Source organism: Lissotriton vulgaris, chromosome 10 (assembly GCF_964263255.1).
Source record: "Lissotriton vulgaris chromosome 10, aLisVul1.2, whole genome shotgun sequence".
Lineage (NCBI taxonomy): Eukaryota > Metazoa > Chordata > Amphibia > Caudata > Salamandridae > Lissotriton > Lissotriton vulgaris.
In genome coordinates, this window is record NC_141698.1 from 630,463,175 (window position 1) to 630,476,441 (window position 13,267).

General features: G+C 48.9%; 1 protein-coding gene across 2 annotated transcripts in view; it reads right to left on the reverse strand.

Annotated features, from left to right (window-relative positions):
- KMT2C (lysine methyltransferase 2C) overlaps nt 1-13,267 on the reverse strand; it is a 1,555,522-nt gene that overhangs the window by 103,085 nt on the left and 1,439,170 nt on the right. For both annotated transcript variants that reach the window (XM_086941472.1, XM_086941471.1), the window contains one exon: nt 2,486-2,559. In XM_086941472.1, coding sequence (XP_086797598.1) covers nt 2,486-2,559 — 74 coding nt within the window. The remainder of the gene's footprint in view (nt 1-2,485; nt 2,560-13,267) is intronic.

A 13,267-nucleotide genomic window follows, 5' to 3' on the forward strand; every position in this document is an offset into this window, starting at 1 on the left:
GACGCTGCTTGAGAAAAAGAAGCGCGCGCGACTCGCGGTGAAAGTAAAACAAAAAAAAAAAAGTTTGACGAGGAGAAGAGGCAGCAGGGGGAGGGGAGAGAGGAGGGGGCCTGTGCCTGTTTCCCTTGTGGGAGCGAGCAGGAACCATCTGTTAATTACAAACAGATGGTTTCAAAGCTCGCTCCCGCAAGGGAATCGCCAAACGTGTTCGCGTTGCCATTGAAAGCAATGCAACGCGTGCACGTTTGTAGGCCAAAAACTAAATCGATTCCTCAAGGTCTCCTCTTATGCAGCGCATGCGCGCTATGTAGGAGAGATCTAAAAAGGGCACTTTTCTACAATGCTCAGCCTCAAATTAATTGCCCTCATGCCCTTTGATTTTTTAGTCAGGAATTATATCAGTTCAGCAGCATGTCTAACTGTGACTACATTTCGGCTTTGGTGGATATAGTACACTTAGAATAATTCCTTAGATGAGAAATTTCTTATTTACTACATTCAAGCTCTTTGTCATTTTTTCTGTGGCCTTCATAAGACAATTCTTTATTTACCTTTGCTGCTGCTAATATCCTGTCTTTGCCCCACACGTTTGTGTCTCAGAACAGCATTTATCTAGCACCCTCATCTCTATGGCTTTTTTCGTCCTTCTGCAATGGGTTTTGTTTCTCACACACATACTGCGTCATTCTACCCGTTAAATTCCAGCATTTGTATCATTCGGATCACCACAAAAGTGCTCATCATGCGGTCCTTTCCCTAGTCAGTAGCTATTGATAGTGTGTACTCTTTACCCACTTTTCAGGAAGAATGAGGCATCTCTCAAACCAGTAATGACAGGGTATCTTGACAGTGACTCCTATGAAATACTTGTTGCCCTTTGCCTTAACACCACCAGATGTCGCACTCTTAGCTTCTGCACCAAGTCTGCTTCCAGATCTAAAGACTGCAGCACCTTTGATTTAGTCCTTCACTGTTTCATGGTCAGGCAGTTCTCAGTTACCAAGACATCATTGGTAATGGACCTGTCTTAGCTCATCAAATATGCTGTTCATCGTCTCCCAGACAGGCACTTCTTGTCATGTCACCTACAGCTAGAATGTGCACTAGATAGTCTGGCTCAATACAAGCTCAGCCACCAATCAGGCAGCAGAGGACAAAGCTCCTGCACCCAGTTTAGAGCATAGCCCTGGGGCAACTGGGACACACACCTTCAGAATAGAAGCTCAAACAAGCAGGTAGGCACTGTGCATTTAGACCATAACACTTAAGGGGCACAGTGGGCTCACAGGTTTCTTGACCAACAGACCATGCTCCTGCTCCGCCTCGTTTTTTCCAGTTACCACCCATAATCAAAATGATGGAACATCTCTCTATGACCCATCAGACAACTGGAACGTCATACTATCTCAAATAAACTTTACACATCACCAGCTCTGTGCATACAATTTTATAGGGTGTTAAGAAGGGTTAACCTCTCGATTTCCAATGTGCCCTCATGGATATCAGAGAAATAGAGACATACAGTAGTCTTGGTGGACAGCTAGCAATATTTCCTAGACAGTTTGTTTTACAATAACTACATAGGATTTACTTAGGTCACTGCACAAAATACACCAAGGTGTGTTGGACTGTTGATTATACAGTCATCAAGAAACCATTTCTGTAGCCCTTCCCAGCAAGTGCTTGGCTATTCTGAAATATTGTGAAAAGGTTCTCAAGAGACTGACAAACAAGTCTGAGCTGTGGCATCCCCACTGACAAATATTTTATCTCTTGAGAAATAGCGGAGATATTCACTAACATGCAGAAGGATTTAACACCTTATCCTCTTCCATCTCTCCAGATCCAATCCTGGTTTAAGGATAATGTTGGCCAATTTACTATCATCTAGAATAATATTAATATGCTTATCTTAGATATTACTCAAGAACCAACATAATTTAGGCGATTTACAAATGTTATATTACAATCTATTCTTCCTTTCTTTTAGGGTATCATTTTTTATATGGTACACACTACCATTGTTGTAAGAACTATGCCTTCATTTTCCCCATAACATTCAATAATGTGTTTTTAAATGATGAATTCAACTTAATGGAGAAATACAAAATCTAGCAGTGAGTGTATTATTACCTTGTCTTATGCAGTTACTTGCACGTTGTTACCATCAAACCTTTGCTGATTTTAACAACTGATGGAATGTTATGGCAGCACTAACAAGAGTTGGGGATTAATGCCAAAAATATGCGGGAATCTGGTTATTGTTATTATAAGCCGAGACTAGCCTTTCTCAAGATGCAAACAAAGGTGATCAAAGACAACAAGTGCATCATGTTCTGCTAATGAATAAAAATAAATATGATATGTTGATGCTACTACTAGAGGACACCTTTTATGGAGGACTAAATGCATAAGAAGAAAAAACAATGGCATAAGAATAATGAGGCTATCACCAGAGGGCGCGAGGCTCTCCAACTGCACTCACCTCGCAGGACCACCTGTTAAAGTTGCATCAATAACATGGTCATTGTCCAAGCGGAACATGTACACGCCACGATTCTGAAAATTACAAACAAAGTTAAAAAACATGAATCACCGTGATGGGTTTGGATTAAGTTCAGGAAGAAATGGCGCTCAAGCGTGTGCGTTTTCTAAGTCCAAAAACATATATCGTAAGGCCACAGTGCAAACAGGTCAGGGGGGAACAAACCCAAGAGAAAAACAACCCCTGCAAGTGTGTGGATAAAGACCCACACGACACAATTGAATCAAAGTCCTGTGCACACGTATTAAATATGGTGAGGTTCCGGTGTCAGAACCTAATGTTTACAACAGAGTCCATTGGTAAATAACGGAGCTCGACATCAGATTTTCATGTGAAAAGAGTTTGTATTTCAATTTGATCAGTACAAAGAAACAAACCAGCCGACACGTGTTTTGTCACACCGTGTCACAGATGTGACTCTTCAGGGCTGTCTGTTTGTGGGAGAACGAGACCACGTGTACAAGAGTAAATCCACCCGGATTGCGTTAAGTGAGAAAATGTTCTATATTGAGGATAGGTGAAAAACACAGGAACCCCTGGTGTCCCTAACGGAGACACGGGGGCAACTCTGGACGGATACATCCAAGTTGGGGGAAATCTGTTCTCCCGGGGTGGTATGTGGCGGTCGCGTCACGTATAGCAGGATACGGGTGGATTTACACCGGCACACGCGGTCTTGTTCTCCCACAAACCGACAGCCCTGAAGAGTCACATCTGTGACACAGTGTGACGAAACATGTGTCGGCTGGTTTGTTTCTTTGTACTGATCAAATTGAAATACAAACTCTTTTCACATGAAAATCTGATGTCGAGCTCCGTTACTTACCAATGGACACAGTTGTAAACAGGTTCTGACACAGGAACCTCACCATATTTAATACGTGTGCACAGGACTTTGATTCAAAATTAAAAAACACAAGTACTGCCAGAGTCAACAGGTCTATTTTTAATGTGGTAATATGCAGCATAAATACATTACTACTGAAAGAATTTAGGAAACAAAATGTCTATATTTTAGCCCTATTATTCAATGAAGACCTGTTTTTGTTACTATGCCAACTTTCAAATGACAGTCCTTGACTTATTTTCTTTAAATGACATTAAAAACTTTCTTGAAACCCACCCTTCATTTGAAAAACAAAACAAAACAAGCCATCAGAAAGTCAACACGTCTCACCTAAAGGACCTACTAACTTTGCCAATGTTTTTGGGGGATGTTGTAAATAATCAGTAAGAACAATGCTTTATGCTGGTGTGGTTTGGTATTGTTAAAAAAAAAAGCAAGATGAGCAAGTAGCTGGTGATGGATGTGTCATTCTGTAAGCCTGCACAGTTGCCATTAGGCGTGCACACACCTACAGACTGACGCAAGCACTATTTTATTTTGTAACTGATCGATCCAAGATTGCGGACACAAATTGCAATGGTCAATAAACCTCCCCCAGAAATTGTAAGTATACAAAAGCCTTTTTATAGTGGTCCAGCACTAATTTCCGGAGCGAATCTCTACGGCTGCCATGTCCAGCTGCTTCACTGAAGGTTGCTCTTTATTTCCACCACACGTTTTTTTCTACTGACTGTTTACTGTCCCTGTGGTGATATGAATAATAAGCTAGTTCCTGTAAATTCCCAGAAGGCAGCTGGGAAGGAGTAGCTAACTGAGAACAGCCAAACTATGAGGGCTGAACTAGTGGCATAGCACTGAAATTCAGAGCTGTACTGCATTATTTAAAAAAAAAATGTAACTTGTGACTTTTCATCTGATGGTCAATATATTTATAATAAAGCTCTTGAGTTTCACGCATTTCATTTAAAACAAGTCCCTAAAACTGAGAGAAACTACTCTCTTTGTGGGTGACACTATAATGCTTTGGCAAAGTGTCATTACACACAGAGAAAGGAACCAGTGGCTCAAGTGGGCTGACCATGTGCCTCAAGTTACAGGTTGTATTGGGGGAAGAAAAGTGTGAATGACCAATGGATGAAGAAGGCTGTCTGAAAGCACCTATAACTATGTTATTTATATCTATTTTATTAGTAAAATCAAAAGGCCTGAATGGTGTCCAGGAAGATCCTGAGTGGAGAGCTAACCTAATTCAAGAACTTGGAATGACAACAATTAGCTGCCAGAAGCTGTACAGTCAATCCCACAAGCAAAGTAATGCTAAGAAATGAGAATAAGACTACTGCAAAAGAACAAGTTACGTACTTCAGTAATGCTCTTTCTGATGGATAGTCCATCTAATCCCAGATTCCGTACGTTTAGAATATTCCCAGGCACCAGATTGGATCCAAAAGATTTTTCAGCATAGCCCCTGCACTGCAGTAGGTGGGGTTGTGCAGCTCCGAGTCAACCTCTATATGCCCCGTAAGTTACAGCTGGAGTCGCATATAAGCATTAACCTAGCGTGCTGACATCAGTCTCTTTCTTGACTCTGAAGTGGAGCCAAAATCCAGTTATCTGTGCCAGTGTGCAGATCTACAATTTGGGACCTTTTCTAGATGGAAAAGAGGTCACTCAACCGAAAGGAGAGGAGGAAGGGTATTGAGGAGTCTGTGGTTACATGTGATAATGTTGTTACTAGGTGGAATTCACAAGCAAAGCAGTTTCAGAGAAACTAATCCTGCATGGTCATGCACACAAATGTGAGTTAAAAGTCATCGTATGAAAGAGAGGGCAACTGAAGAAATGTGCACATGTTTAAAATGGTAGCTTTTTCTTCATGTGCCTAACTAAGACACATGATACCACACCAACCCACAAATTGGTTCCAGCGTACGGGGTAAACAGACTTTGTAGAAAGACGCCTGGTCGCAAGGATGACATTTGCTACTTTCACAGAGATATCAAATGTAGTCAACTGCCACCGCTCAATCTCCTCGCATGGAGAAGTCGAATGCGTAGTCCTAAGTACATGACCCTGTTCTGCTGCTCTGAAAGAAGGTCCTCTTGAAGGGGCAGCATGACTGGAGGACTGATGATCATGCCCAGAAGCTCCAGATACAACAATCTCCTGGCCCAACCCAGAGCCACTAGGACTCTGGCCCGGTTGATTCTGCTCTTCAGAACTTGGGGCAGGAGAGGTAACCTTGGGACGGCATAAAAGCTACACTCTAGGCAGAATGTGACTCCAAGAGAGAGCCTTCTTGGGAACTCCAATTAGAAAAAGTGCTGACCCTACGCCTTCCCAAGGGTGGTGAAAAAATTGAGCAAGGGTTATCCCTATTGTCGGAAGTCTCCGTGCGTCACCTACTTTGGTAACTGTCATTCGTGATTCACTAGGTGTCGCAGGCTGGTGTTCAAAGTTCTCTTCAGGTGGTGCACGACCAGGGAAATGTGCTGATGATTCGGTGAATGCCAGAGGTGCCCGGCTTTCTGGCACAGGGCCCAGGACCCCACCACACTTACAATAACACACAGCAGTGGTTTGGTCCATGAGAACCTAAAGCAGTCTCCTCTTGATGGGCATCACAAAGGCTTTCAATGCCACATGAATGACTTGCAATCCAAAAGGTTTATGTGGAGACGGGTCCCCGCCAGAGACCAGAGCCCTCTGATCTTCATCTCTCCCAGGTGACCTCCCGAACCTAGCAGTGAGGCTTATCCAACTACCGTCCGCTCTGAGTGGGATAGGGAGAGGGGTCTGCCGCTGGTACAACTGCGGTCTATCAGCCACCATTCCAGATCTTTTGCAGTTCTCCTCTGAAACTTGGACGGAATCAAGCAGGTTCCCTTGACGATAGCCTCACAGAGACTTTAGATCCTACTGCAACGCCTGCATATGGCATAATCAGCAAGCAGGATGCAGGAATCCAATAGGGTAATAAACCTCGGAGACACCCCCACTGAAACCCAGGACCAAGGCTCAAACATCAGAATCATAGCTCGAATGTTCTAGACTCGTTGATGCGGAGGGAAGGCTTGGTTAACTGCATCCAGAAGGCTCGGATGACTGGAAGCTTCTGTGCACGAGCCAGGTGTGAATGTGGCATGTTGAGGGTGAACCCAAATTATGACAGGAGGTTGGTTATCATCTGGAGGTGGTCCATGACTAACTGTGGCAAGCCTACTTTCAACAGCCAGTCATTGAGGTGGAGAAAGACTGGTAACCCCAACCTCCAAAGATATGCAGCAACGAAATCAATCACCTTCATGAATACCCAAGGGGCACTACTGAGGCTGGAGGGAAGCATATTAAACTGAAAAAGCTCCAGTCCCACCTTAAACTGCAAGACGGCAATATGGAAATGAGCATCCTGCAGAGCCAACACTATCATCCAGTCTCTTGGATCCAGGGCAGATAGAACATAGCAACTTCAATTTGTCCTTCTGCAGGAAGGAATTGAGTTGCGAGAAATCTAAAACAGGACAAAGGTCTCAGCCCTTTTTTGGCACTAGAAAATAGTGGTAGTAACATCCAGTTCCTATTTCCGAAGCCGGGACTCTAATTACTGCTCCTTTCATCAAAAGAGCCTGCACTTCCAGCAGCAAAATGGACAACTTCTCCTCCAAAAACTACTCTGATGTAGGTGGAAGATGGGGTGGGTTGGATAGCAATGGCATGGCATGTCGTATCTCCATTGAACTATCTGCAGTACCCACCTGTCGGATGCTATGGTCTGCCGCCGCAGGAAAAAATGACTGATTCTGCCTTCTACTGGATGGACGTGTGCTGCTAGGGGCAAACTTAATCAGCTTGAATGCTGCTGCTGGAGGGACAGGAGACTGACAGGTTCACTGTTCCTGTGGGCATGAACACGGTCTACTGGATCCTCCACCTCAAAAGGACAGGTGTGAGTTTAGTGGGGCGGTGGGCTTCAGCATTGCCTGTATGCAAAACTCATGTTGAGGCCTCAAAATGATTGAGAATACTGGTTTGCGGGCATACAGAGACCGAGCAAGCAAGAAGCTGTGGTTCTGCTTTTCTTTGAGTGGTCTAACGTGGAATATGCCTTCCGACCAAATAGCAGAGAACTGTCAAAAGGCATATCCATGAGAGACACAAACGTCACCCAAGAAGCCTGTGGGTCTCATCCATGTGTGGCGCCAGAACACCATGCCAATCCAGACTGCTTGCCTAAGCAATCAGTAGTGTCCAGTCCTTATCTTATAACATATTTGGGTGCATACACGCCATCCTGAATAGTCTGCACCAGGCTCACACGGAATACCTCTGGGATTATTGCTAACATCTCTGAGACTATGTCCCATAATGCGTGGAAGTCTACCTACCCAACAAAAAACTGGTGTTGAGAAGCGAAGGGCAAGGCTAGGAATGGAGGAACATCAGACACCCGAATGCCTAAATTCTCTTCAACTCTCCGTCAGGGGGAAGGGAGTTGTCATAATGGATGAGTTGAGATTAATCCAGCTACTAAATGCCTGAACTACTAGGCTCTCAGGAGCAGGTAGCTGTGTCAGGGAAGCAGAGTAACTCTGAGCAGGTCTGCAGTATGCTACCTATCTATTCACAGGTAGACAAGAGCGAGGCTTAGCCAAGGTACCCATAAGTGTGTTAGTCAGGGCTTTGTTGAGTTGGAGAAAAAGCTTGGTCGAAGCCTGCCCAGTCAGCAAAACTTCGATAACAAGACAGGATTTCACCTCAGTAGAAGGGTACTGTAAATCCAGGATTTCAGTTGCTAGTCTGAGGACAACAGCAAATGAGGCTCTCTCTTCCATTGAAGGGCTAGGGGGTGAACCTACCCCCATGTCAAGGTAAGTGTCCAATATGCTGGTTCTAGTAGGTCCAAATAGAAATTGTTATCATATTGAGTGGGTAATTAGTCCCCAACATGTCAACATTTGGTTGACATTGTTTTTTTTTGTTGCTGAGGACTCCAAGTTGAAGACACGCGGGACGCTTTACTTGTGGGCGCCAATAGGGAATGCACGCTTGAACTGCGGCGGCTTCCATTTACCGAAGGACCTTAAACATATTTCTCCAAACTTATATTGCCCGAAAAGGAAGTCTAAAACACAGAGACTCCCTCTTGCCGGGATCATTAAATAATGACATAATTTTAAATACACAAGCAATTTATACCGCGTGTTAAGATCCACAACATTATATGACTATGATATATTTTAAACAATCAAAGTGAGAAGATATTTCGCTGGACGAATATCTTTTCTGAGTGGAAAGGAGGCTGAGTACCCCTTATTACGATCCTAATGGTTTTTATTGAGAATTATTGGGAAACTGTTATCTCAACTGTCCTGATGAAGGTGGTCTAATTTCGTTGTCGCCACCGAAACGCGTCGATGCATAAGGAGTAATACTTGGTCAAGAAATAGAGGAAAATTCTGTATCATTGTGTGAATTTAGTCCTCAACCTGTACCTCCTTTTTTACTGGAATGTTTCATTGATTCATTGATTTATTGTATATTAATTCCGTCCTGTATGTTTCCCAATTTCTCAACAAATATAGTGTATACGAATAAATTGTTTAGATTTACTTTTACTAGAGTGTTTTCACTTGTTTTTAATATTGTTTACATTGCTTCCTGTTTGTCCATGTGTCATGATATGATGTTATTTTATTTGTTTGGTCCGTAAGAACTAGTTGTTCTATGTTCATTCGCCCAAAGGGAATCTCACTTTGACTTACTGACATTGGTTTGAGTCTGATCCCAAAAGTTGTTGGACAGCATATTCTAGGTAAAGGTACTTTTTTGTAAGGATCAAAATGAACTGCGCCCAGACATGTCAGAAATGTTCCAGGACGCGACCTTGACTGAGACGAATTCGGTTTGGAGTTGGACATGACAATAGGAACAGTATCTAGCAGATGTTGATGTGTCAGAAACCAGCGTGGATCTAGGTATCAGGTGTGGAGTCGGCTCAGGAGTTGAAGTGGGATTAGGAGAGGCACATTTCGCCAAGGATGGATCAGCTCGATGTGACCCAGCTGGAGGCCTCTGCAGATTCATGAGGCTCAAAGATGCACCAGATGAAGCAGCCAGGGTAACATAGCTTCCTTGAAAATCCTTTATGTTGTGAAGTCACTAAGGGCCCTGGAAGTTTGGGGTGGATCGGGCTCAGCTGTGGAATTAGCTCCTCGATGGAGAACTAGGAGCAAGATGGGGGTGCACCCTGATGTCCTTACACCATAGGAAACAGAAGTGCAAGTTACTTACCTCCAGTATCAATGTATCTGAAAGAGACACGTTAGTGATAGATTCCTTACCTTAGAATATCCCCAGGCGTCAGACTGGATCCGGAAATTTTTGCGTAGCAATACCCCTGCGCGCTGGTAGGCGTCGTCTGCGGCTCCGCGTCCGTCGTCGGCGTCGTGAGCGCCGGGATGACGTCATCGGAGTATATAGACGGCGCCCATGCGCGCTGACGTCAGTTCTTCTTTTTTCCGCGCCAGCTAGCGCAGATCCGGAAGAAGCTCTACCCCCAGTCACTTTTTGACTGAAAACTTTTGATCTTTTGATCCTCTACTTAGTCGATTCTCGACTATCGGTGCCAGGGATGCCCGGGTTCAAGCCTTGCTCGAAGTGCGGCCGACTCATGTCGGTCACGGACCCCCATCGCCGGTGCCTGAAGTGCTTAGGCCTCGACCACGACGATCGAACCTGTGACGACTGCCGGGCCCTGACGTCGAAGGCTAGGCGGGAGCGGTCCCGCAAGCGTCTCGAGCTGAGGCAGTCGGCCCCGCGCCGCTCCAGGTCCCGGTCCCGGTCCCACGGGAGGTCGAGGGACAGGTCGCGAGGTCGGAGTCATCGACGCTCCGGGAGTGGTCACCGATCGTCTGGATCCAAGTCCTCAGGTAAGAGGCATGAGAGGTCGGAGCGACACCATCGGTCCTCCGACCCGCCCCGTCGCTCGCTCGATGCGACCGGGGATTCGGGCGACACCGCCCACGCGGCTCCGCGGGAGTCGCAAGCGTCGCCGCCTGCCCCACACCTTCGGGTCCCTGGGCACGGCGCGTCGCAGGAGGAGGTCGAGAGGTACCTCATGGCCATGAGGGCCCTCCCTCCTCAGTCGGTTCCCGTGGCGCCTTCGGGCCGATCGGCTCCGTCTGGAGGTCCTTCCGGGTCGGGCGCTTCGGCCCCGACGACGTCGGGTGCTTCGGCCCCGGCGCCGCTGGCGACTTCGGTCCCGGCGCCGCGCGACCTCGCTGGATCCGGCTCCGGAACCTCGCCGGTCGACCTTACGACCTCACCGGCGCCGTCCCTTCAGGTGTCGTCCCTGGCAGCCGTAGTGGTTGCCGACCCCAATGCTTCCTACGGTCCGCCTCAGGCGTCGGAGGGGCGCCGCTGGGCGCCGATTCCGTCGGCCGTCGGAGAATTCTATCTCCACGAGGAGGCCCTGGCTGTTGATCCTGGTCTCCAGGAGCTGGGTGACGAGGAGCAGTGGGAGGGGTCCGAGGACCCTCTGGCACGTGATTGCCAGTCTCATCAGGACTGGACATATGAGCTTGGGGAGGCCAGTGGTATTGACACATCGCCAGACACTGGATTTACGTCGCCCCCGACTGTGGCTTCGGAGGCGGGTTCTGCTTACAGTGTAGTGTTGACGAAGGCAGCTAAGGCCCTACACCTTGAGCTCCCCGTCGCGGCCGTGAGGACTAATCTCCTCACTGAGGTACTCAAACAGCAGTCCGGCTCCGCGGAGCCCCTTCTGCCGTTCAATGAGGCCTTGTGTGACGTTCTGCTGGGCACTTGGTCCAAGCCCGCCACAGGTCCCCCTGTGGATAGGAACGTGGCCAGACGCTACCGCCCGGCACCGGGCGACCCTTGCTTTTTGTCCACCCACCCCACCCCCGAGAGCCTGGTCATCCAGGCCTCCAACTCCCAGTCCGCATTCCCGTCGGCCCCGCCCGACAGGGAATCCAAGAGATTTGAGCAGTTCGGGAAGAAGGTCTTCTCGTCTGTGAGCCTAGGGCTCCGGTCAGTGAACACCAACTGTCTCTTGGGCCGCTACACCCACACTCTGTGGGACACGGTTGCGGAGGTGCTGCCACAATGCTCTGAGGAGGTCAGGGCTAAACTCAGCCAAACCCTGGCGGACGGCCGAGATGCGGCACGCTTTTCCATCCGGTGTGGGCTGGATACCACGGACTCACTGGGCAGGGCGATGGCAACGACGGTGGCGGTTCGACGCCACGCCTGGTTGAGGTCCGCCAATTTCTCGGCCGATGTCCAGGCCACTCTCCTGGACATGCCGTTTGATGGCCGTCGCCTCTTCGGCGACAAGGCAGACCATGCGCTGGAACGTTTTAAGGACTCCAGGGCCACGGCCAAGTCCTTGGGCCTTGCGGCCCCACGCCAGCAATCGGGTGCCTTTCGCTCCTTTCGTGGCCACGGAAGGGGCGCCCCACCACGGACCGTCAGCCACGCGCCGCAGAATGTTCAGCAACGCGGTGGCGGCCGTGGGAACCGCCGTGGCGGTGGTCGGGGCCAGCGGCGAGGCCAGTCCACACCTCCCTCAGCAGCCCCCGCCTCAAAACCTTCCTAGTCCGAGTTTTCAGGCCCATGTGACGCCTGTGGGAGGCAGGGTTCGCCATCACCTCTCCCACTGGCATACAGTCACTTCGGACAGGTGGGTGCTGCAAATTGTCCGAAGGGGTTTCTCCCTCCCCTTCGAGTCTTCCCCTCCATCCATGCCACCTCAATGCCACCGTGTGTCGGGGGATCACTTGCGACTTCTGCAAGAGGAAGTTTCGGCCCTCTTGGCCAAGAGGGCCATCGAGCGCGTTCCTGGGCCAGAAGTAGGACGTGGCTGTTACTCCCACTACTTTCTGGTACCCAAGAAGGGCAAAGGGGGCCTACGCCCTATCTTGGATCTGCGGAACGTCAACGGCTTCCTCCGTACGGAGAAGTTCAAGATGCTCACTTTGGCTCAGGTCCTGGCTGCCCTGGACCCAGGAGACTGGATGGTAGCGTTGGACTTGCAGGACGCCTATTTCCACATCCCCGTCCTGCCGGCCCACCGGCGTTACCTGCGGTTCACGGTAGGCCACGAGCACTTTCAGTTTACCGTGCTCCCCTTCGGCCTTACCAGCGCCCCACGGGTGTTCACGAAGGTGATGGCGGTGGTCGCAGCCCATCTGCGCAGGCAAGGGGTGTCAGTCTTCCCCTACCTCGACGACTGGTTGTTGAAGGCGGGCTCGCCCCAGACAGTCGTCAGCCACCTCCAGACTACGGCCGACCTCCTGCACTTGCTGGGGTTCTCCATCAATGTGCCGAAGTCACACCTGTGTCCCTCTCAGAAGCTCCTTTTCATCGGAGCGGTTCTCGACTCGGCGCAGTTTCGGGTTTACCCACCCGAGCAGCGGGTTCGGGATATTCAGGCTCTGATTCCTATCTTCGGGCCGTTATCCCGGGTCTCGGTCAGGTTGACGCTGCGGCTTCTGGGACTGATGGCCTCCTGCATCCTTCTGGTGCGTCACGCCAGGTGGCGGATGCGGGCTCTGCAGTGGGACCTGAAGTTTCAGTGGGCCCAGCATCAGGGCAACCTGTCTGATCATGTCCTGATCTCGGAGGGCACTGCGAAACAACTGCAGTGGTGGCTCACGGACCGCGACTGGGTCAGTGGCAGACCCCTCTCTCTACCCCAGCCGGAGCACGTAGTTGTGACGGACGCGTCCCTCCAGGGCTGGGGAGGCCACATGGGAGAGGCGGAGATCAGAGGCCTCTGGTCTCCGGCGGAGTCCCGGCTCCACATCAACCTTCTGGAGCTGCGGGCGATTCGTCTTGCACTGAAGGCATT